General features: G+C 38.9%; 2 protein-coding genes across 2 annotated transcripts in view; one reads left to right on the forward strand and one right to left on the reverse strand.

Moving 5' to 3' along the window:
* Positions 1 to 894: 894 nt before the first annotated feature.
* On the reverse strand, positions 895 to 13,919 carry KCTD18 (potassium channel tetramerization domain containing 18). Its single transcript, XM_060781901.2, has 7 exons — positions 13,842 to 13,919; positions 9,683 to 9,864; positions 8,752 to 8,963; positions 6,786 to 6,979; positions 5,002 to 5,096; positions 4,076 to 4,178; positions 895 to 3,038 (listed from the first exon to the last, which is right to left on the reverse strand). The coding sequence occupies exons 2-7, from the start codon at positions 9,837 to 9,839 to the stop codon at positions 2,552 to 2,554; spliced, it is 1,248 nt and encodes a 415-aa protein (XP_060637884.2). The 5' UTR covers positions 9,840 to 9,864; positions 13,842 to 13,919; the 3' UTR covers positions 895 to 2,551.
* A 10,718-nt stretch (positions 13,920 to 24,637) lies between these two features.
* LOC132778688 (aldehyde oxidase-like) overlaps positions 24,638 to 26,157 on the forward strand; it is a 53,736-nt gene continuing 52,216 nt past the window's right edge. The window contains exons 1-3 of the mRNA XM_067470585.1: positions 24,638 to 24,728; positions 25,637 to 25,745; positions 25,984 to 26,110. Coding sequence (XP_067326686.1) covers positions 24,691 to 24,728; positions 25,637 to 25,745; positions 25,984 to 26,110 — 274 coding nt within the window. The 5' untranslated portion in view covers positions 24,638 to 24,690. The remainder of the gene's footprint in view (positions 24,729 to 25,636; positions 25,746 to 25,983; positions 26,111 to 26,157) is intronic.

Genomic DNA, 26,157 nt, shown 5'->3' on the forward strand with positions numbered 1-26,157 from the left:
GAGATATACAAATCAAGGGGCTCTCAAAACATTAGTAGTCAAGTTAGTCTTAGTAAGCCTTAGTAGAAATTTAGGGCCCTTCCACACAGCCATAAAACCCAGAATATCAAGGCAGAAAATCCCACAATATGTGCTTTGAACTGAGTTATCTGAGTCCACACTGTCATATATTCCAGTTCAAACCAGATAATGTGGGATTTTATTCAACTGTGTGGAAGGGGCCTTAGTCACACTACACTCCCAAAGTTCAGTATTCTGTCACTTGTGAAAGGTAATTCAGCAATAATTAAATCTTAAGCCACTTTTTTACTGCATCAGGTATATTGTTAACAAGAAGAATGTACCATCTATATAAATAAAAATGTAATGTTCGTTTGTGGGATTAACATATCTCAAAAACTACTGGATAAATTGCCACCAAATCTGGTCACAAGACACCTACTAACCCAAGGAGTGACCATCACTCAAACATTGGTTTTGTCATCTGGGAATTGCCCAAATATTAACACAAATGGAGTTTGGGGGAAATAGATCTTGACATTTGGGAGTTGTAGTTACTGGGATTTATAGTTCACCTATAATCAAAGAGCATGCTGAATTCCACCAACAATAGAATTGGGCCAAACTTCCCACAGAGAACTTCCCATGACCAACAGAAAATACTGCCTTAAGGGGCAAGAAAACATAATCAAAGGCCTCCTGATAAAGAGGCATCCAGCCATAGATATAGATAGATATATATTATTCACACACACACATATAGTATCATAGATTTGAACAGAACCCCTAAAGAAGGACAATGATATGTTGCATGTTCCAGAGTAGGCAAACCACATCAGCACTGAAATACTGTTTATCCACAAGCATAAATAAACTACATATATTAGAAACCAACACTTTCTCATTACTTTATTTTCCTGATCACCAGACTGGGCCACAGTAATGCATGGCAGGAGATGGCTAGTTTCAAATAAAAACCATAGTACATTTATTTTTGTTCCAAGAATAATACTTCTTATCACATAGCAGATCCTGAATGCTCATGGTATCATAACTTGTAATTTTAGTTACAATGTAGGATGTTTGGGGGAATTGGGTAAAAATTCATTAGGATAGAAAGGACATCAAGTCACTTATCTTTCCTTACCAACAAGCCCAAGTCTATCCAGGTTTTTACAAACTGGAAAATGAAGCTCATTCAATTGCAGGAGTATTTCTAACACAACTGAGAAAAGAATGAATTCAAATCAACTTTTATAAATTTCACCAATAATCTACAAATCTGAACCAGTGTGTGTAAAACACTAATCTGAGAGTAAGTCTGTAGCACAAAAGAGAACACTACAGGTTGCATACTCCTTATCCAAAATGCTTAGAACCAGATGTGTTTTGTTATTTCAAATTTTAGAATACCTGTCTTTGCAAATATGTCTATAATGGAGGAGACCCATGTCTAAACATAAAATTTATTTTACAGTTCAAACATACCTTGTATACATATCTAATTTTATACCATATTTTAAAATAATTATCTGAATGAAAGGTAGATTGTGTACACTGAATGCTTCGAAAGGACTGGTGTCACTATCTCAGCCACCCAGGTGGGCAATTTTGGAGTATTTTGGGATTCTGGATAAGAGATGTTCAACCTGTACTGTATTTCAATCTAGGAATGGATCATTAAGATTCTGGTCACATTTTTAGATAGACATAACATTTTGAAGATTTGGAGAAGAGGACAAAATGTAATATGAGCAAAATTAGTAAGAAGAGCACTGGAAGCAAAAGCTAAAGGAAAGGAATTTCAAGGCTGCCACAAACAGGAACTGCTGATTAGATATATAAAGGAGTAAGAGGAATAATAATATAGTGTTACAATGTAGATTTCAGTTACATATCAGAATAATTCATAGCTGTCTGAAGCATTAAGGTAAATCAGATGTTCCTGGAGATAATCTGGATTAGTATTCCTCTGCAGGAGATGGAGTAATACTGAAGTTTAGATCATATATGTTTAACTGTATACATTTCAACTTTTTAAAAAACCTCCCAAAGCCTATTAGTTACAACCAAACTCCAAAAATGTGTGGGCAATGTTAGGCAAAACTAGAGAAGATAGATTTGTTGAACAGCAATTCCACTGTTCAGATAGACGAGGCTTTGGGACTTCCACACTGCTGCCCAGAATCAGCATAAAATACACAAAAAGTGAAAAATTCCAGAGTTATATCAAATGGACACAAACTGCAATATTTAGATTGAATGTCTGTTTAAAATCACAACATATCCTGAAATGATTAACACTCCATTTTGGATCTATACAACACAATAAGGGCGTAATACAAAACACTTTATAAACATCCAGGTATCTCTTGTTATAAAAAAGATAAGTACTGGATATTAGTCATTTAAAAATATTAAAGGCTTCTCGTTATAACAGGACACTTTTATTTGTCCTGCAAGGAGCCTTTCGGTCTAGACCAATAGTATCAGCACCAGATAATAATTATGTTTCAGTTGCTATTCTGTAAACAATTTTAACATTATGTTTTCAGGAGGATGTGTCCAAATCCTGGTCTAAATTCTGCAGTGATGGAACTGATGAAACTGGTGGAAGTTGCTGCTCAACCATTTTGCTTAGAACTGACGAGTGCTCCTGAGTTAACAGTTCATTACGCAATGGAGTCCGCCTGAGTTTTACAACACGACTCTCAGCAGGCTTCTTGGACAATGACGTATCCAGGGTTTTTTGACAGACCACTCCATTTTCAGTGTTTCTGCCTGACGTACCTGAGCTTTTAGTCAATCGTGTTGATTTAGTGCTTGATAATTCACTGCATGGTAACGAACTGTCTCTGCTGGGTCTTTTATGAGTGATCTGGGAACACGAACGAGGAGGAGATACTGCTATCTTTAAAGAAGCAGAGTTTTTAACTTTGATATGGGTACTTGTTGAGGGACCAGAAAACTGAATTGGCTTTCGATTTATTTTAATGCTCCGCTGACTTTCTTCCTCTTTGGGAAAATCTATTATTCGCCTGGGAATTAAAAAAAAGAAAATGAATTCAAGCACTTTCAAGTAGTTCAATGCAGGTTATAATTAGTATGCAGTTGAAAATGTTGCCTGTGTTGATGTTAAGTAACATTCCTTTTATTGCAGTATCACATGAAAATTTTCATCACAGCAATTCTAATGTATCAGCCATTGAATAACTAGGACAGCATACGAGTGGGACCAAAGACCAATGAAATTATCATCTTTATTATTCAGCACTGACCAGTCTCAAGTATTGTGTCTTATGCTCATGATTAAGGAACAAGAGATTATTTGTCCAGTGAGCTATTTAATGTACAGTAAATAGATCAATGGTTCCCAACTGTGGTCTGTGGACCACCAGTGGTCCCCAAGAACTAAAATATGGTCTGCGGCCACATTGTTACTACACTGTTGCAACAAGAGTGACTGGTCTCGCAAAACCCTCTTATAGTTCCGAGGCTTATTAAATATGGTTTTCTGTGGGCAAGTAGATGGTGACTACTGAATGGCATACGTTCTGTATCAGAAACTAGAACTGATGTGGTTTATCCAATGAAATTTTCTGAATCATCACCCCAAATAAGGAAACCAAATCTAAAGTTGGCGAAAAACTGATTCATAAACCTTTTGGTACTAATGTTGGAGAGTGGTGGCTGGCCAAAGTGGCCCCTGTCAAAAAAAAAAAAAAAGTTGGGAGCCCCTGCAATAGACCATCACATTCAAGATTTGTGAATTGCACATTTTCCTACTGTGCAGTATCCATTTAACTTAAAAAATGTTTACACTACCTTTAAAATTATTTTGTAACTATACAATACATCACATTTTGTAAAACTCTTAATTAGTAGATTTGACTTGGAGTTAATCATAATTAGCACAGGAGAATTTGTAATATATATAGTATATGATCTATATATTAATGTACTTTTTTCCTATTTCATCATGCAAAAAAAATTAATACAAATATTGCTTTTCTTAAACCAAAAGAAGCCTCAGCTCCATCCTATTAGTAAATTAATAACAATACAAAGAACATACCGCTTACGAACAGGAGACATGTTTTGTAGATTTCCTTCCAAAGGGCGCTCCTCAAGAGTCCAACACTCTATCTGTTCCCGCGGAACTCGCCAATAACTGACACCTTGTAATTCCAGAATATTCAAGAAGGGTAGATGTCAGGTTTGGGAACTGTTTTAATCAAGATTCACTGATATGCATATCACTGTCTCTCAACTTCAGAGAAAAGCAACAGCAAGCCTTCTCTGAAGAAGTATCCTGTATGTTGCACAGCCTAAAATATTTCACATCTTTAAATGTTCCAGAAGTTTAAAAGTATTTCCCCCTCCTATGAAGTGTGGGCAAGGGGAGCTTTCCAAAAAAGATGGCGAGAAAAGCAGAAAATGGAATCTTGCATCAATTTATATGCCATCTTCCTTCTAAAAATGGGACAAAGCACAAAACAGAATATGTAGCTTCAAAAGCTACAGATCCAACTCCCCCTCCACACACACACATTACTGAATATTAGACAGCTTATGTGCTGCAGTTTTACAGTGCAAACAATACATAAACAGAGGCAAGGCTTCCCTAAACTAGATATTAGATCTATTGAGCTTCTTTCCAAAACTGGCAAGCTCAACAACCAATAGATAAGATATTGTAAAGAGAATACACATTTCTCAATGACAATTCAAAAAATACTAGACTATTTTGACAATACAGTTCAACTACAGTATACATATTTCTTTTTAAATGGGTTAAAATAATTATGACCTAATATTTGGCCAAACTGTAGATTTCTCCACTATATATAGCTAATTGTACTATTCTCTTTCCTTATATTGATGAAAGCTACCTGATAATTTACAAAGATGTTCCTCACTGGCTGATTCTATATTCAAGATATTAAAAAACCCCATCATTTCTGATACATACAATCTTAAAACACACACATAAACACTAACCTTTTCCTTCCCAAGCCTCAAATACATCCATCATCATTTTCAATTCAGTAACAGAATAGTAGCTCCAGATATATTGGACATTATTTCCAGACTCTCTGTAGAAAAATAAAATAGTAGAATGTATTGTCGAAGGCTTTCATCGCCGGAATCACTGGGTTGTTGTAGGTTTTTTTGGCCTGTATGGCCATGTTCTAGAGGCGTTCTCTCCTGACGTTTTGCCTGCATCTATGGCAAGCATCCTCAGAGGTAGTGAGGTAGCAGAAAATAGTAGAAAATGACATATTATTCTACAACCTGAAAAAAAAATCTACTAAATACAAACATATATACATTTAAAATAGAGGAGTCAGTTTTCTCAGCTCTCTGGCATATTTCTTTACCTGAAAAAAATAATGTGATTATTGCTTAAGTATTTAAATAAGATCAGTAAAATGTATGTCAATGGACTATACCTAAAGTTTAGTTATATCATTTTAATAAACATGCAGCTACCTCTGCACTAGATTACAGCCACTGGCTTTAACCAATAATTTTGGTCAGATGAAGATTGCAAATATATTATGATTGTTTTGGGGGGGGGGGGGGGGGTTGTGCAAAATAAGAATAACACTTTCACCTACACATGTAAATAAAAAATGGGACTAAAGTTATTGGTGTGCAAAGACAGCATTTGGGTTTTGTTTTAAAAAATCCAGATAATGGTTCAAATACTCCAAGAAAGAGACTGCTCAACTAATATTCTGGAACATATGAACTAAAACTAATTCCTGCTGGCAATGAGCTGATAAAATAAAGCATCTGTTGAATTTTATGTCAGCAGCTATGTCAGTCCCACAAATTAAATGGATCTGCTCTAGCTGGATTCAGTTCTGTTTTTGGATAGTGAAAATTCCTTTGTTCACAATTTATTTATTAATGACCATTTTAGCGTGTTTATATCTGAAGAGTACAGAACATTCTATTAATATAGAACAATACATAAAACAATGCAGCATTTACATTAAGTATGAAATACATTAAGCATGATATCTTTTAGAGAAGTGCCACAGGATGACCCTCATAGTGGCAAAATCCTACGCAGAGGCAACAAGGCTGAGAAAGAACTAACTTTGGATAGAGGTATTACTTGAAATGATGTATACTAATTTTGGACAGTGAGATGGGACAATTTTTAACAACTGTTTGTTCATTAATGGGTCTATAGACCGTAATAAATTATTGTTGCTAAATTTGAAATATGGTAGATGTTATGCATTCACTAAAACTGGGAAAGCTTGCAAAAAGAGCCAGGTTTACTATGGTACACACCAAAAATACCCTGATATGAGGAAAGAGTATTCATATTGTGAGTGCCACTATGCTAAACACTTTCCTTCCTCCAAACAATATGTCAGCAGGGCCTTTCACAAGGAGTGAAAGGCTCTATCAGGGAATAAAAGGTTTCTCAGATAATCAGTCTCAAATCGTTCATTGTTTCAATTAGGGCTCAGTGTTTTTTAAATATTAAACCACTGATATTAATATTATTAAAAGTGCAATTCTATACACATCGACTCTAGAGTAAAATCTATTCCGTTCCATGGGGTTCACAACCAGGTAGGCAGGTATAGGAATGAAGTCATAAGACAATTGTTTAACTAAAAATTTGTCTGAACTTCAAAGGCATCAAAGAAAACAGTTTATAAATCTGTTATTATCTTTATAAAAGCAAATGTAAAGCTTTCAGAATTGAATTAAATTACAACTACACTTTGATGCAATGGCATGGCTGTGAATTCGCTCACCGTTTGTAAATGTTTTTACTATGAATTCTTCCTCCTAGTTCTTTCTCTATTGCAGCAGTTCCATCTACTTTTGCGGCATAGACACCAATGATCTTACTCTCACAACTTGGACCAGAAGTGTTGAGGTAGTGGAGAATCCAAACGGTAGGCTTAGTGCATATTAAGCCATAAGAGTTACAAAAATCAAGGAGAACCTGAGGGGGGGAAAAATCAATTATATGTTATCGTTATATGCTTTGTAATGTGGGATTTCAAAGAGAGCACCACATAAAAATACATAGCCTAATCATTCAAATGTCTGTCTGAGTTCAATGGCATTTATTTCAGAATAAATGTGCATAGGATTGCAGCCTTATTTCTCCTAATCTAGAGAACAGTGGATAACATAATATCATCTTACTGACTGACTTGTGGGTGTTCCCTGCTATTGACTATATGTAAAAAATAAAATCTGACTTTTGGACAGACTTAGATTAGATAGAAAAAATACAACCTTAGATGTACCACTGAATTGGCTTTATTGGTACTATAGTAATGTGATTAACTGGCTGTGGGATTTTGAAATGAGCCAGAGTGGGATAGTGGCTTGTATGTTGGACCAGGGCACAAGAAGACTTGGATTTGAATAGCTTCTCAGCCATGGATCCGTTTCTCAGCCTAAGAGGAAGACATGGGCAAGCCTGGTCTGACCAAATTCTGCCAAGAAAATCCTATGATAAGTTTGTCTTAGGGTTACCATAGGTCAGAAATGAATCAAAGCACACAACAAATACAACAACCATGATAATAACAACTCCTTTTGAAATATACACAGAATGTTTCTTTCCCACACTGGACTGAGAGCACTCTGGCTGATTGAAAAACACAATTTATTTTATGATTTAACCTTAGCCTCAACTTCTAAGGTCAGACATGGTATCCTACCCAGTATCACAGCCAGTACTTATTGGTTTTTCTTTTGATTTTCTTTTTTGCTTGATTTTTTTTCCTGAAGAAAGCTACAGAGCTTCAAAAAATAAAACAAGTTTACTGGAAAGCTTTACAAAGGTTCAAGAAAAAAAGGACTAAACTGTATGTTGCACAGCCAAAAATATTTCGCATCTTTAAATGTTGCAGAAGTTTAAAAGCATTTTCCCCCTATGAGGTGTGGGCAAGGGGAGCTTTCCAAAAAGATGGCGAGAAAAGCAAAAAATGGAATCCTGCATCAATTTGTACGCCATCTTCCTTCTAAAAATGGGACAAAGCACAAAACAGAATATGTAGCTTCAAAAGCTACAGGTACGCCCCCCCCCCCCCCCATCACTGAATATTACACAGCTTATGTGTTGCAGCTTTACAATGCACACAGGAAACAGTACACAGTGAAAGAACAAGCACTACACAGGCAACATTTTAATACACAGTTCTCCATTTCTATTTTGTGCACGTTTCCCAAAGAGCACATAAGTTGAAAAAAAAACTTTTTTTTTCTTGAAAAACGGTGATGATTTTTGAACTGTTAAAAACAAAAAAACAGTTGTTGGAACTTTCCATGTGCTGTTTTTCTTCCTACAAATGTTCTTGAGAGGCCAGGACTCCCAAATGTCAAACAGCCATTTTATACCTAACAAGCAGAAAGAGAAGCAGCCTTTTATTATTATTTCACAATCCCTTCCTTTCCAAGAATGAGATAGAGAGTAATAAGTAATGGCAGGCATTAACAGTGGCACTAAACAGCTAGTCCTGCTCTGTGAAGACAATTTCTGGTTTTCAGATAACCTCTCTTTGACAACCATTCTAGACACACTGCTTAGGAATATCATGGACAGTGCCTGGCTTTGAAAAATGGCTGGCCATTTCCTAAGGTCAGTGGTATTTCTTGGGAAAATAATATTATTCAGTTTCTGACATGCCATCACCAAGACAAACACCTTACTTTTCCTGGTGGTTTGCTCTACGCAGAATTTAAAAACATACATTTGCATACCTTTTTTAGTTCCAGATTTAATTTTGAAGAATATGTCTCCATTTCATTGGCTAAGTGGTCATCAAGGCTATAAGGATAAGGAATGCCAAAGTAATCAGCCTCCTCCTGCAATGCAATTTGTGTTTGCTTATCTTCTGGAAGCCGAACCTCTCCGTGTAAATAGTCTAAGAGGTATTTAAAGAGGTTGCCATCTCGATCAATGAAGCAAGCTCCTGGAAAGGAAGAAAATAATCATATCCATCACTAACATCACATGTAGTTTTTCCACATCCTTTTACCTCTGTAATAACTTCGTTGTAACAGAGTGGGGCAAAGTGAGTGGCTCAAAGTCACTCAAACATCATAAAACACGGCAATCTGGATTATCCTAACCATCTATGGAGGTGCCACTTTCACTACAGAAATATATTTGAAGCTCGTGAATGCATGAAGATTTGAATTCAAAATTCTACTGCTTCTCATTAACCCACTTTTTTGTGTCTGGAACGACTTGAGAAACTGCAAGTTGCTTCTGGTGTGAGAGAATTGGCCGTCTACAAGGATGTTGCCCAGGGGATGTCCGGACGTTTGATGTTTTACCATCCTTATGGGAGGCTGAGCTGCTCTACTCCCTCTAACGTGGCACAATTTCTGGCCTCTTTAAATGCCTAGGTAGGATAATGGTGGCAGTAGTCTGGGGCAGCTGGCTTCCTGAAGTGGTGTTGCTTTCCGTCTCAGAGAAATAACCCTCAAATTCTCCATTGGCCATATCAAAATCCATAATTTTGACCCCCAAACCAGCCTTCAACTCATACATGAGGCCAATTTATACATTAGTATATACAGTATGCTATACAATTGTGTACATAAACTTCAGTTTTTTCACCTTTTGTTTATTAGTGTACAATAAAAACTCTTTTTTTCTAGCCATTAACAATATGTATTATTTTACCTGTATTATCCATTTTTAGAGGAAACCGTCCGCTGAACATCGATGCTAGCATTGATTCCTTAAAACGACATAAAGATTCACGCCGGGCAGTATACATGCAGCCTCTAACATTAAGTCGAATAATATCTACCACCTTTTCATTATCACTGTTATCCATTGCATTTGCAATTAACGTTGTACACCTGTAACAGCAGCAAAAATTACACTTAGGACAATGAATTACTCTGATTATTTTCATTTCAACAACCAGAATGATTCCGTAGCTGTTCTAAAGCAGATGTCCTCAAAAGTTTTAAAGAGAGTGCTGGTTCTCAGTCCCCCAGACTCTGTGTATTTATGTATGACAGTTGAAAAAAACATGAATTCCTATGCATACTGTACATAGCATATTTGAAGTTCAAAAAGACATGAAAGAAAAATACATTTAAAATGAAGAACAATTTTAATCAACCTAAACTTACCAGTATTTCAATGGGACATGTGGGCCTGCTTTTGGCCGATAAGAGAGTCAAGTTAATTAGAATTGCTGTTACTGTGCACCTTCAAATAATTTCAGATTTAGGGCGACCCAAAGTGTAAAGTTTAGGAGGGTAAAGGTAAAGGTTTCCCCTGACATTAAGTCTAGTTGTGTCTGACTCTGCAGGTTAGTGCTCATCTCCATTTCTAAGATGAAGAGATGGCGATGTCCTTAGACACCCCCAAGGTCATGTGGCCAGCATGACTGCATGGAGTGCCGTTACCTTTCTGCAGAAGCGTTACCTATTGATCTGCTCACATTCACATGTTTTGAAACTGCTAAACTGACAGAAGTTGAGTCTAACAATAAGCGTTCACCTCGCTCCCCGGATTCGAACCACCAACTTTTTAGTCAGCAAGTTCAGCAGCTCAGTGGTTTAACCTGCTGCACCCCCAGGGGGCCCAGTTTAGGAGGGAGCCAGGTAAATTATCTTGAAGGGCCGCATCCGGTCCATGGGCCTTAGTTTGGGGACCCTGTTCTAAAGAAATACTTTAAATATCCTCAATACTGCTATGCTGCTGCCCTTCTTTTACAAGCAACAGAGCAAGTATGTCCATACAAGCTCTTCTAAATCGCAATTGCCACAATATGTTTCTGTGCAAAGAAAAAAGAAGGAAAGAATACCTTTAAGACAAACCAATTAAATGTAGCATGAGGTTTTGTGAATTATAATCGGAGTGTGGTGGAAGCTCCTTCCTTGGAAACTTTTAAATAGAGGCTGGGTGGCCATCTGTCAGGGATATTCTGATTGTGCTTTTCCTGCATAGCAGGAGGTTGAACAAGATGGCCCATGTGATCTCTTCCAGTTCTATTATTCTATGATTCTCCTGCAGGACCACCTTTCAAAGGTGCTGTTTTCACTATTTAACATGATTTTCTTTCCTAGGTTATAAATAGACTTATAGAATCTCATGAGAGACCTCATGGGCCATCCAGTTCAACTCCCTGCCAAGAAGCAGAATTATTGTATTCAAAGCACCCCTGACAGATGGCCATCTAGCCTCTGTTTAAAAACCTCCAAAGGAGCCGTTTTAAACAGAGGCTAGATGGCCATCTGTCAGGGGTACTTTGAACATAATGTCATTATTATTATATTTATTATATTTATTTATACCTTGCTTTATCTGTCCCTCAGGGGCTCAAAGCGGCATTTCCTAATTAGTTCTATCATAAAATCATGGAAAAGGTTTATTAAACTTCAAAAACTTTGTTTTGGCAGGACATTCTGCAGCATATTTTGCTATCTTTTTTAATGAATATCTCAGAGTCTCAACCAATTCAACCTACTTAGTGGCAGCCAGAAACATGAAGTTTCTGGAGTAGAACAACTACTTTCAAAAGTAAGGACCACAGAATGAAACAGCAAGTAACACTTTCAAATCAGGAACAGGATTTTTTTCCAGATTTTGTTACATGGTGTTTTCTTCCTATCAGCTTTCTTCACTTGCCTAGCTTTCTCTTCCCTTACGGACCCCCACGGTCTCTATGATCTTCTAGCGAGGCCCTTCTCTCGCTTCCGCCTCCATCAGAGTCGCAGTTCATAGGAGACGAGAGAGGGGCCTTTTTGGTTGTCATCCCCCAGCTTTGGAATTCCCTCCCCAGGGAGATCAGACTAGCACCCTCCCTATCCACTTTTCACAAAGACCTTAAGACATAGATATTCCGCTGTGCGTTTGACTATTTCCCTTGACAGTTGGCCCCAGTTACAACCCAACAATTTTGACCACACACTTTACTACTGTTGTATCCAAAATCAGAATGATCCTTCTTATATTGCTCTTATTCTTAATGCTGCTATATGACTTAAGGACTTTACACATTGGCCCTATCCTCTGAATTGTTGTGCACCAATCTGCCCACCCATATAAAGACCTGAATTATGCTAGTTGTTGGTTTTGATGTTTGTTTTATATTTTGTTATGTTGTTGTTTTAAATTGTTGCTATGCATTCTAATCTGCTACATTTTAACCCTGTTGTTTGGGCTTGGCCCCATGTAAGCCGCCCTGAGCCCCTTTGGGGAGATGGAAGTGAAGTATAAAAATAAAAGTTATCATTATTTTACTGCCACAAAAACACAGTATGTCACAGCAAACGAGATCTATATGCTGGATTTCGTATCACAAAATCACAAGTTGAACACTTCCCAAGCATCTAGGACTGTGTGATGTATTTTCGAATGATGCATGTAGATCCAAGTAAAGTGGCCTTTTGCAGTTGACAGATCGTGATTTTGTCAGTTTATTGTTTCAAAATGCCAGCTGAGATCTTTTGGCATGGCACCCAGTGTGTCGATGACCACTGGAACCACTTGTACTGGTTTATGACAAATAGTATAGGAAAACATCGGACATGTCCCTACTCTCTGATATACACTCTGACACCATCATGTTGAGATCCCTCAATGGGAAGTGTTACATATGTGACACTTGGCTTTTAAGTCCTGATTTTCCCCCTCAAAAACGGCCCATTCCCCCGGGTCTTCTCTTTTAAGATACAATACAAAAGAGGCAATGTTCACATTTGCAGTTCAATTTTGAGGTCTTGATAATGGTTGAGTTTTTCCTGTTGTTTTTCCACAATGCGACTGTCACCTGGTATGGCGACATCAATAATCCAGACTTTTTTCTTTTCCACAATCGTGTTGTCTGGCGTGTTGTGTTCCAAAACTTTGTCAGTCTGGATTCCAAAGTCCCACAGAATTTTTGCATGTTCATTTTCCACGACCTTTGCGGGTTTATAATCCAATTATTTACTGCTGGCAGGTGGTACTTGTGTCACAAGTTCCAGTGAATCATCTGGGCCACAAAGTTGTGTCTTTGTTTGTAGTCCGTCTGTGCAATTTTCTTGCAACAGCTGGGGATATGGTCCATGGTTTCATCAGCTTCCTCGCACAGTCTGCATTTTAGGTCATCAGCTGATTTCTCGATCCTGACCTTAATTGCATTGGTTCTGATGGCTTGCTCCTGAGCTGCAAGAATCAGGCCTTCTGTCTCCTTCTTCAGGGTTCCATTTGTGAGCCATAACCAGGTCTTCTCTCTGTCAACTTTTCCATCAATTTTGTCAAGGAACTGCCAATGCAATGCTTAGTTGTGCCAGCTGTGGTTTGGAGTGCAGTTTTCTTGTACTGATTTTTTATCTGCTGTGCTTTGAGAAGTTTCTAATTATTGACTTCAATTAAAGCAGGTTCTTGGCTTTCCTTGACATATTCTGCAAGGGCACGTTATTATTAAGTTATTATTATTATTATACACAGAAAGGGAAAATGCGATGACACGAACCACTCTAACTTTGATCTGTTTGCACACTTGTCTTGGTGTTATATCACAACATTGTTTTACAAAATATATATTACACCTTATCGCTTTTGTGACTATACAAAGCTGTTGATTTGGGCTCTCCAAGAGAGGCTGAGGGCTCTAAGCCTAAGGGAGCTGCTGGGAGTTAGGCCACCTTTCCCTCTCAATGCGGTTTTTGTGAGACAAGAAGAGAGTCAGTAGCAGAAGGGTGTAGAGAGCCCTCTGCCTCCTTCCCCTGCCCTCCTTCAAGCAACGGGCCTCGGGTTTGAGGCCCAGGCGCCTCGCTGGAGAGGGAGGAAGGAAGGAAGGAAGCAGCAACCCTTTCTCCTCAGAGGAGTCCCTTACCTTTCTCTCTCTCTCTCTCTCTCTCTCTCTCAAGCTCCAGGCTGGCCCCGCCCACCGCAATGTCGCCGTGGCCCCGCCCCCTTCACGCGCAGCCTCGCGCTTCTCGGCCGGAGAGGCGTGCGCGTGGCTGGGGGGCGGTCTTAAGTGCGTCACAGTCTGCGCGAGGGAGGCGGAAATTACATCTTTCTTCGGGAGCGTCTCGCTTTGAAGTGCGGTATCCTGAGTTTCCGGTCTCACTGAGGGAAGACAGGAGCAGGTCGTGCAAAAGCCGCTCCTGAAATATGGATAGGCTACAACGCAGTATAAAATGAATTGTGTAAATATGTGAGAGGAAGCCACAGGGAGGAGGGAGCAAGCTTGTTCTCTGCTTCCTTGGAGACTAGGACGCAATGGAGCAATGGCTTCAAACTACAAGAGAGGAGATTCCATCTGAACATGAGGAAGAACTTCCTGACTGTGAGAGCCGTTCAGCAGTGGAACTCTCTGCCCCGGAGTGTGGTGGAGGCTCCTTCTTTGGAAGCTTTTAAACAGAGACTGGATGGCCATCTGTCAGGGGTGATTTGAATGCAATATTCCTGCTTCTTGGCAGGGGGTTGGACTGGATGGCCCATGAGGTCTCTTCCAACTCTTTGATTCTATGATTCTATGAATTCAAGTTGCCTGTCTCCTTATGGCAACTCCATGAGCCTCGTGGAGCTCATGCGCCAAACTCAAGGCCTCCCTTGGGTCAAATCTGGCTTTCCCTTATTGATCCACGGCCGACATAATATGGGCGTTCCAGGTCCTCCATTACAATACAATGGTATTCTTAGGCCATAAGTCCTTTATTTCAAAAGAACTTGCAGTTATCCATGATTTCACGTTATCTATGCAGAGTCCAGGAAGACGTCTCCCCTGAAACAGGCTGGATGGCCATCTGTCAGGAGTGCTTTATATGCAGTTTTTACCTGCTTCTTAGGAGCCCCCGGTGGTGCAGTGGTTTAAACCCCTGTTCCAGCAGGACTGAAGACCAACAGGTCGCAGGTTCGAATCTGGGGAGAGGCGGATGAGCTCCCTCTATCAGCTCCAGCTCCTCATGCGGGGACATGAGAGAAGCCTCCCACAAGGATGATAAAAACATCAAATCATCCAGGCATCCCTGGGCAACGTCCTTGCAGACGGCCAATTCTCTCACACCAAGAGTCACTCCTGACACGACAAAAAAAAAAACCCTGCTTCTTGGCAAGGGGTTGGACTGGATGGGCCATAATAATAATAATAATAATAATAATAAAACTTTATTTATACCCCGCTACCATCTCCCAAGGGACTCGGTGCGGCTTACATGAGGCCGAACCCACAATACATCAAGCAATAACAACCACAGTACAAAGCAAAATACAAATACTAATACAAAGCAATTAAAATAAATCTCATACACAAATAGCATAAACATTGAACAATAGCACAAAACACATTTAAAATCTATGGCTGGGCCAAATGTAATTAAAGTTTAAAAAATAATGCTGGGCATGAACAAGATAGAGGAGGTGGGGTGTTGGTGGAAACATACATGCAATCTTAAATCAATATAAAGTGCTTTTAGAGGATATAATGCTAAGGGATCATTATTCTGGGAAGGCACACTGGAACAACCATGTTTTCAAGCTCCTCCTAAAGACTGCCAAAGTTGGAGCATGCCTGATGTCCTTAGGGAGTGAGTTCCAGAGTCGAGGGGCCACCACCAAAAAGGCCCTGTCCCTCGCCCCCACCAGTCACACCTGTGAAGGAGGCAGGAGCGAGAGCAGGGCCTCTCTGGACGATCGAAGAGATTGCATGGGTTCGTAGATGGAAATGCAGGTAGGCAGGTCCCAAACCATTCAGGGCTTTGAATTGGGATCGGAAAATGGAACAGTCTGCTCAGTTAGGTTCTGATCAAATGCAAAAGGATCTAATACAACTATCTTGTGACATTTATGACTGATGATCATCTGCTGCCTTTCCTCTTCCAACTCTATTTATTTATTATTTATTTATTTACTGCACTTATATACCACTTTTCTCACCCCTAGGGTTCCCAACATGAATCAATGGCAAAATTCAATGCCTGACATGTATCAATCAACATATACCAAAACAAAAATATTAACAATAGAATAAAACCATTAAAATTATAAAACTACTAGCCGTCCCCTGCCACGCATTGCTGTGGCCCACATGGGGGTTCTGTGTGGGAGGTTTGGCCCAATTCTATTGTTGGTGGGGTTCAGAATGCTTTGTGATTGTAGGTGAACTATAAATCCCAGCAACTACAACTCTCAAATGTCAAGATTCTATTTTCCCCAAACTCCACCAGTGTTCACATTTGGGCATATTGAGTATTCATGTAGAGTTTGGTCCAGATCCATCATTTGAGTCCACAGTGATCTCTGGATGTAGGTGAACTACAACTCCAAAACCAAAGAACACTGCCCACCAAACCCTTCCAGTATTTTCTGTTGGTCATGGGAGAACTGTGTGCCAAGTTTGGTTCACTTCCTTCATTGGTGGGGTTCAGAATGCTCTTTGATTGTAGGTGAATTATAAATCCCAGCAACTACAACTTTCAAATGACAAAATCAATTTTTTGAGTGAAGGACATACATTGGGTTGTTAGGTGTCTTGTGTGCAAATTCGGTGTCAATTCATCCAGTGGTTTTCGAGTTCTGTTAATCCCACAAACGAACATTACATTTTTATTTATATAGATTTATTTACTGCACTTATATGCTTCTCTCACCCCTAGGGGGACTCAAAACGGTTCCCAACATAATCAATGGCAAAATTCAATGCCTGACGTGTATAAAACAACATATATCAAAACAACAACAATGACAATAGAGTAAAACCATTAAAATTATAAAACTATAAAACAACAGTCACACACAATACATAAAACATTCAGGTCTTGCACAATCCCGAGGATATTTTTAACCAAGAGAATACTTGGACTTAGAAGTACAGTTATGAAAGAACAAGATGAGATCAAGTGTAAAAAATTCATTTTTGCATGCCAAAATCAGGATTGTCTACACCATTTATTTTTTTATTTCTACGTATGGCTGTTAAAGCTAGACAGTGAGGAAAACTGATCGGGGGAGTGTCAACATTTGAAATATGCTGGAGGAGAGTTCTGCAGATGTCATGAGATGCCAAAATGACAAATAAATGTATAAGAGCAAATTAAGCTTGAATTGTCTCTAGAAGACAATATGACTAAGCTGAGATTGTTGTACACCTTTAACATATGAGAATACATTGACTACTACAAAGGCAATGAGGCCTGGCAAAGAAGAAAGCTGCAGGAAAAGAGGAAGATCATTACAGGTGGATATACTAAAGAAAGCCACCACCCAAAATTTGCAAAACCTGAGATGGTGATGACAGGGTGGCTTGGAGGTCTCCTAGGTCAACTTGATGGCAGTCAATAAAAATAACAACCAACTATCTACAATATCAAACCTGTACAGGGATAAAGAATGCCATTTTCCAGGTTTTGGACTGTAACTCCCATCATTGCTTGATGAAACCTCTTGTGCTAATTGGCAGTCCAAACTGATGGGCCACAAGTTCTCCTGTCCTGCTGTGCCATCTACTGTCTTTACTTACAACCTCATCCCAGAAACAGAAAAAAAGTTGGGCCTTACTTCATTCCTGATCGCTGAGGTCTGTCTTCTAGGATGACCAGCCACCCCATATCCTTGCCCTCTTTCCCTGTCTTTTTTAATTTATTTACTGTTTGGAGTCAGGTATCACTTGATTCCTGAAAATGCATTCTGGGCTCTGCAAAAATGGAGTCCCACCAGAAGTGCCCTTGTGTCATGTGATGGCCTCTGTGGGACTACTTTCATGAAGTGCATGAAAATGGAGCACAGACTATGTGGAATGAGGCCCTAGTAGCTTTCTTCACTCATATTCCCTTCATAGATCAATATGTTCCTCCCCATACTTTGGTAAATAGCTTTCAGATGACAAGATCATGCACTTGTAATTTGCTTGGGAGTGGACAGAAGTTTAGATCGGGGCTTAACTGGAATGAGTCTAGAAATGTCACATTCTATAATGTCTCTCCTTGGAGCAACAGAATCTCATGAGCTGATCTTTTTTGTGAATGAAAAAAAGGTATGTCTTACCAAGGGAATTATGGGAAAGTTAAGTTGTTATGTTTCAAGCTCATGTGCTGCTTGTTCATTGAATGTAAATCGTTTAACTTTTAATTGTGAGAATTTTCAACCAGCTTATAGGCGGAGTGGCTGGTGGTGCTTCAGACTTTGGTATTTAGAAACAGCTTAGACCTGGAAATATTTGACAGATTTTCTTGTTTAAGTATGCTGGCTGCTCATTATTTAACACATAGTTGAAACTGTATTCTAATATTTATGGCTGTCAAATATCAACAGTGTTTAGCAGGTACTTCTTTTCTAACATTCATTGACTTTCATACAACTGTCTTAAATGTGGGTAACAAAGGACGGTACTTTTTAAAACCATAGGTTTGCTCATTGTGGTTATGGTTACATGTTTTGTTTTTAAGCAATACAGCATTAAGAATATTTACATTGCAAAGTCAAAAGCAAGAGTATACCTGTCTTCAAAATTAAAAGTAAATCTAGATTTTATAATGAGTATCATGTATTCATTTGTGAAGTTGTTTGCTGAGCCAAATCTTTTCTTCCATCTATCCAGGACTTTCAGTTTCATTGATAATGTGTGTGTTTTCAGGTTGTCTACCAGTCCCTTACATTTCGTAGGGTTTTCTTAATCAAGAAATCCTCAGAGGTGGTTTTGAAAGCCCCTTCCTCTGAAATATAACCTAGAGCCCCTGGTATTTATTGCTGCTCTCCCATCCAAACATTGACTAAAGCTGACCCTAGTGACTTTCAAAATCAGACAGAATCTGCTGGTGCCTTTAGTAGTGCTCTAGGTTTCCACCTGGAGGTGTTTTGCATTACCAGTTATCTGATCCTTTCACTGAATATGCTAAGAATTGAGCCTAGGACTGTCTACATTCAGAATGATTCACATATACAATATGCATTTAATGCACTTTCAAACCAGTATTAAAGAGTTTTTTCTATACAGATGGTTACATAAGGCATTCTGGAATTAGTTTGATATCTGGATAGTGATTACATAAACTACAGAGCATTGATGTGCATTGAGGGCTTTTGTAGGAGTGTTGTCTCACCACCACAGTTTGAAGCTAGCTTTGAACTGCATGAAATGATCAGCATAGACGGTGACACATACTATTTCAACTATCCTTATAACAGACCTATAAATATAATTACCATATCAGAGAAGGAGGTTAAGATATATATATATATATATATATATATATATATATATATATATATATATATGAGATGAGATGAGATGAGATGAGATGAGATGAGAGTTGAACTGGGGATAGTCCAGCTTGTAAAGGACAGTTTTAAACACTGCCACATTAGAATCCCAATCACTCATTTAAAATATGTCCTTTAAATCCATTTAAATCCATTGATATTTTTTTAGAACTGCCTTAAGTGGCTTGGGAATTACAGTCAAATCCACAATCCTGATGTGCTGTATTCCTATGTGTAAGGGAATGAGGAGTCAAAAAGATTTTATTTATATCAGCATAATTTCATTTGCTGAAAAACCTGAATGCAATAGCCTTTTGTTACTTAATAATAATAATAATAATAATAACTACTACTACTACTACTACTACTTTATTCTTATGTCCCGCCTCCATCTCTCTGAAGGGACTCAGAGCGGCTTACATGGGGACCAAGCCCAATATAAACAAAGGTTACAGAGTAACATAATTAAAAACCTATAATAGTCAACTATATTAAAAACAGTAAAACCAATAAAATATAAAACATCATGAAACATAAACCACACAACATACAACCAATAGCCTAAAAAGTGGGCATTTGCAGATTTGAGACTATGCTGTTATTCTTATCTATTATGACTGACAAGATTCAGGCACATGAGATGGAAATGGAGGAATCAGCCTTCAATTCCTCCGTCCAAACAATTGCTGCCCTTCAAATAATTATACAGGCCAGGAGCCTCTACTGAATATGTGGGAAAGAGAGATGAAATCCCCCAAAATGAGGATGACTTCAACAATAATGTGATTACTGCAGTAAGACAAGTATGAACAGTGTTTTTACATTTGTATTGCTTGGTTACTGAAGCAAATACACACAGGACTTCATCAGACGAGGCGGGGGAAAGTAGAGGGAACTGTCTAACCCTTTGCCTTCCTGTCTTTCCCTGTCTTGAGGGATGGCCAGCCATCTCATGTCCTTACCCATCTTTCCCCCGCTTTCTCCTGTCTTAAGGCTGTTTGGAGTCGGGTAGTATCCAACTCTTGAAGAAGGGTGTATGGCTCTGATTTGGGTGCATGATATAAAGTTTGTATACATTGTGTACATTATTTCGTATTACTTACTTACTTAGGCGATCTCTCGTTGTCTGAGTAGGATAGTCTTCCAAGATCCATGGAGTCCCATCAGAAGTGCCCTTACGTCATCTGATGGCCTCAGTGGGACTCCCATTTCTGCAGTGCATGCACTCATCTGATGAGGTTCTAAAACATTTGATGGGTCACTGTAGTTAAGAGGGGGAAAACTTTTTGAATTAATAACTATCCAGGTGACAAAAATTTCCTTCAGTACAGAATCATTTATATGTTGATACGGTCGATCTTTAGTCGGTTAAAATAGTACTATTCCGAGGTAACTGCTGTTTATGCAGTTTCACTGTTGTTACTTGTACAGAGCTCCCTCTCAAGCAATGGTAGAAACACACTACATCCTTTCTCTGTGGAAGAACCTGAAATCTTTTATGTTCGCCCTGACTCCATCATTTTATGTCCGTTTTAGATTATAAGGATGAGAACAGGAACTGATGGCTTGTATTTATATGTAGGATGATGCTTTGAAGGGCTTCCCAGTAGATGAGGGGAAAATGCTATAGATGCATACATACAATATGCTAATAACCAATTATTTGCTTCTGCTTTTGATAATATTTCCCTTTTTGCCACATGGCTTGTAAAGCAGTATTAATGAACAGTAAGAACACAAATGCATTTAATCATTTTCTATTCTGTATATTAAAACAGCAATGCTATCTGTTTTCTTATTTGTTTTGGGCTTTCTATCACAGGTCTCTTTATATTGAGCTTGTTTTTACAGAATGTGTAGAAGAATAGTCAGTTTGTTCAGTATCACAGGTTGTAACCATCCCAGAATTAATAGGACAGAATTTTTCAATTCTCCCATTCTTTTACAGTCATTTTCCTCCTCTCAGCAATGTAGTTTGTATGGCCTTCCTAAGACTGCAGTTACATATTCCCCCTCCAAACAAGCATGTTCAAAATTGAAAGTATGTGCTTCTTTTTCTTTCCAAATAAAAAGCAAGCAACAGCCATATGCAATTTTGTCTTTTGCACTGCATTGTCACTTTTCTTTAGTAAAAAAAGAATTACCTCAGCTATCCTCTGTGAAAAAATAAGTTTATCCTTTGCCTTGATCTGGACTACCTTAAATTAAAAGCTATATATCTATATCTATCTCTGTCTCTATCTATATATCTATCTGCATAACTCCCCAAACGTTGCACAGTGGGTTTAACCCTTGTGCCAGCAGGACTGATGACTGACAGGTCAGCAGTTTGAATCTGGGGTGAGCGGGTTGAGCTCCCTATGTCAGTGCCAGCTCCCCATTGGGGACATGAAAGAAACCTCCCCCAAGGATGGTAAAACATCAAACATCTGGGCATCCCCAGAGCAATGTTTTTGCAGACAGCCAACTCTCTCACACCAGGAGCACCTTGCAGTTTCTCAAGTCATACCTGTCACACACAAAAAACCCTCCTCAAACAGCTGTATAATCCATAAACCCCCAAATCACTGTGTTAGCCATCTTGGGTCTCCATGGGGAGAAAGGCAGGGTAATAATAATAATAATAATAATAATAATAATAATAATAATAATAATAATATCAAAATAAATATCAAAGATGAGCAATACTTTTATTGGGGCCACTGAAGTGTTAACTAATTGGTGCAGTGGTTCTCAACATGTGGATCCCCAGGTGTTTTGGCCTACAACTCAGAAATCCCAGCCAGTTTACCAGCTGTTAGGGTTTCTGGGAGTTGAAGGCCAAAACATCTGGGGACCCACAAGTTGAGAACAACTGAATTAATGGTATGCACTTTTCAGGTCTCCAGAAATCTTCACCATTCATCATAATATAAAAACAACAAGAGAAGAAATAGTTTGAAAATCTGATCTGGTACACTGATCATGCAGGGACCTAAACATTTTGTAGGATAACTCTGAGTACTATCTGGATTCTAAGGAAGGTTGAGTATTTCTTATATGAAATGCTTGAGAACAGAAGTGTATGGGATTTCTGATTTGGGTGCATGATACAAAGTTTGTATACATTGTGTACATTATTTCTTATTACTTACTTACTTACTTAGGCAATCCCTCGTTGTCCGAGTAGGATCATCTTCCAAGATCAGTGTATTGGCAGTGTGTCTGTAGGTAACTGTGGAGCCCTATTGTGATCTGCATCTTTTCCCGCAGTGAGGGCATTGGTTTCCAGGTGGAAGACGGTCCCAGTCAGGGTTGGCTTGACATGCCTTCCTCTTGGCACGTTTCTCTCTTTCATTCTCCATTCATGCCTCTTCAAATTCTACAGCACTGCTGGTCACAGCTGACTTCCAGCTGGATGCTCAAGGGCCAGGGCTTCCCAGTTCTCAGTGTCTATGCCAGAGTTTTTAAGGTTGGCTTTGAGCCCATCTTTAAACCTCTTTTCCTGCCCACCAACATTCCTTTTTCCATTCTTGAGTTCGAAGTAGCGCAACTGCTTTGGGAGATGGTGGTCGGGCATCCGGACAACGTGGCCAGACCAATGGAGTTGATGTTGGAGGACCATCGCTTCAATGCTGATGGTCTTTGTTTCTTCCAGCATGCTGACATTTGTCCGCTTGTCTACCCAAGAGATTTGTAGGATTTTTCGGAGGAAGCGCTAATGGAATCGTTCCAGGCGTTGCATGTGACGTCTGTAGACAGCCCATGCTTCGCAGGCATATAGTAGGGTTGGGAGGACAATAGCTTTATAAACAAGCACCTTGGTATCCCTATGGATGTCCCAGTCCTCAAACACTCTCTGCTTCATTCGGAAAAATGCTATACTCGCAGAGCTCAGGTGATGTTGTATTTTGATGTCAATGTTGACTTTGGTGGAGAGGTGGCTGCCAAGGTAGTAGAAATGGTCAACATTTTCTAATGTTACACCATTAAGCTGTATTTCTGGCACCAGATTTAATATTTGGAGTATTTCATATGTCTGGATAAGGGATGCTCAACTTGTCATTACAATCCAGGAAGTAAATGGGTATAGAAAACTACTGTGAATTTAATGTTCAATGTTATGGCCTTTCCTCATTTTTGCAGATTTCAGTGAAGAATGCTGATCCAGAAACAACATTATTGACCTATTTGAGAAAGAAGCATATCCTTTTCTTTAGTGTGTTGATAGATTTGTGTTTCATGTGCATGTTCTGAGTCAACAAATGTGAGTATCCATATAGGTTAGCATCCAGTCAGTGAAGCACAAGGGATATTTATGTTGTTGGAATTAATCACCACGTTGAAAAAGGATCATCTTCACTCTAACCTCTCCCACAGCTCAAAAGTCTGATCCTGGGGGTGGGGGTGGGGTGAACCTTCAGTGCCGGCTTTCAGGTGCTATAGAGCAGGGGTCATCAAACTTTTTAAACAGGGGGCCAGGTCATAGTCCCCAAAATTGTTGGAGGGCCAGATTATAATTTGAAAAAAAAATGAATGAATTCCTATGCACACTGCACATATCTTATTTGTAGTGCAAAAAAACACTTAATAACTTTAATTAAAATGAAGAATAATATAATATAAACTTATTAGTATTTCAGTGGGATGTGTGGGCCTGCTTTTGGCTGATGAGATAGGATTACTGTTGTTGTTGTGTGCTTTCAAGTAGTTTCAGGCTTAGGTTGACCCTGAGCGAGGGCCGGGTAAATGACCTTGGAGGGCCACATCCAGCTCCCGGGCCTTAATTTGAGGACCCCTGCTATAGAGGGTTTGGTGGTGGGTGGGAGAGAAGACAGTTCTATTGCACTAGAAAGCTTTGGGAGGATCTGCAAAAAGGTATCCCAAGAAAACTACTCCATTATGTTAAAATACACTGTTGGTCCAACAGAAACCATTATTTTAACCTTGTAGCATCTCCTGTCTGCCAGCACCATGATCTATGCATTGAACAACCAAGGTCAATCAACAGTTTACAAAAAGTCATTATGGGTGACTGAACTAGCTGACTTCCACATCCAGCTGGATCTTCATCCTCTCTTTATTCGACCACAGATCTTCTCTGAAGGGTCGCCTAACTTTCCAAGAGTAAATAGGGAGGGGGTGGTGGTGGCATGGATTTGTGGTAGAGAGGCGAGACGTAGATCTGTTGTTGGATGTTGCTAATTTAGCAGATGGATATATTTGGGCTTCAGATCATAATTTTTCATTTGGTAAAGTAGATGATCTTAAAGGTTTTTTTTTTTAATTAAATCTAGTATAACTCTTGTATCTGTGGGAGATATGTTCAAAGATTCCCCTATGGATACATGAAACTTGTACTTCAGTGTTTTTATTTTATTGTTATATGTATACATAGCTTACAAGTGAATTGATGAATTATTTCTTTAACTGCCATGCTTTCAGTCTGCCTAACAGGAACAAAGTATGGTTGTGGAGTTGGAGGCTGTGGTGCTTGTACTGTAATGATATCCATATATAATCCATTTTTCAAGAAGATACTGTATCCTTTGTGGATTGTTCCTAATATTGCAAGCTTAATTTAATTAAGATCTTAGTATGTAGAAGAATGGTCGCCTTGAAATACATTCTGTTCTCAAAGAAGGAAGTACACTTTGGTATATTTTTAAAAAACTTTATCCAAAAGTCTAACTATTATCCCAAAATGGATATGTGGCAAAGCAATGTTTTAGTTGTTGCTTTTCGCGCTCGCTCTCTCTTCCTTACTTTGTGTTTCTGGTAACTATACACTAAAATTGAGTTTAGAAAGTTAAGAGTTGCAGGCTATAGCTTCCTAATTCTGAAGGAGCCTTTACAATGTATAATTAATGCAGTTTGGCCTACTTCAATTGCTTTGAATGAATGCTACGGAACCCTGGCATTTATAGTTGGGACTACAGCAGAAACAAAGAGTTAAAGCTCCTTCTCCTAATAGACTGCTATCAGAATCTATATTGTTTTTGGACAGTTGTATCGGTAGCACACAGTGACTACCTGGTCAAAGAGATAGCGAATCTGCTTTAAGTATTAGGCAGAATTTTAAAGGAGCTATCCAAGGTGTTGAATCTCTATATTAAATCAATTCGGCACTTTGGATAGTTCATCCAAAGTCCAGACTAAAATTCTGGGCAGATGCACCAGCCTACTGATATGAAAAACACACCAAGCACTACTGCTGGTATCGTATGGGTACTCCTGTCGCACCATTTCTGTATCTAAAAGCCAGGTTGAAATCTTACTTTATTCCAAATGTAGAATACATTATTCGGTCTTCAGGTATATATACCTGCACTGTGTGAGCCTTCACAACTCTCAGAGACTAATGAAACATATTCTCTACCTTTTGAGTTATATGCAACCATGTTCAAAGATGGTTTTGTAGCCCTTGATTCTTCATGTCACAATCTCAAGGCATTATTCAGCCAATGCTTGTCTAATTCCCATATGTTCACTGCATGGGGCTGCTGTCACAACAGTTGAAGGTGTTGGAAGTACCAAATCTCAAATTCATCCAGTTCAGGTAAGAAGATATTATATTTGTGTCTTCTAGATATTGGGAAAATGGGGTGGAACTTTGTAATATTGTGATAGATGGAGAAATGGAGTGATGTGGTATAAGGAAGGTACTGGGAAAGTTACTTTTTGGCTGACAACTCCAAGAATCTGCAGCCAACATGGGCACTATAAGGTTTTAATACAAAGTAGCTCTTTGTGTGCTTAATACTAACTTAATCTTCTGCTGTTTGTTATTATTTAAGGAAAGGATTGCTAAATGGCATGGCTCCCAATGTGGCTTCTGTACTCCTGGCATGGTTATGTCCATCTACACTTTATTGCAAAACTATTCTGAACCTTCTTCAGAGCAGATATATGAGGCGTTGGTGGGTATGTTTCAGAACAAAGGAAAGAAATTGTCATGCACGAAAAGTATT

Source organism: Anolis sagrei, chromosome 1, assembly GCF_037176765.1.
Source record: "Anolis sagrei isolate rAnoSag1 chromosome 1, rAnoSag1.mat, whole genome shotgun sequence".
Taxonomy (NCBI): Eukaryota; Metazoa; Chordata; class Lepidosauria; order Squamata; family Dactyloidae; genus Anolis; species Anolis sagrei.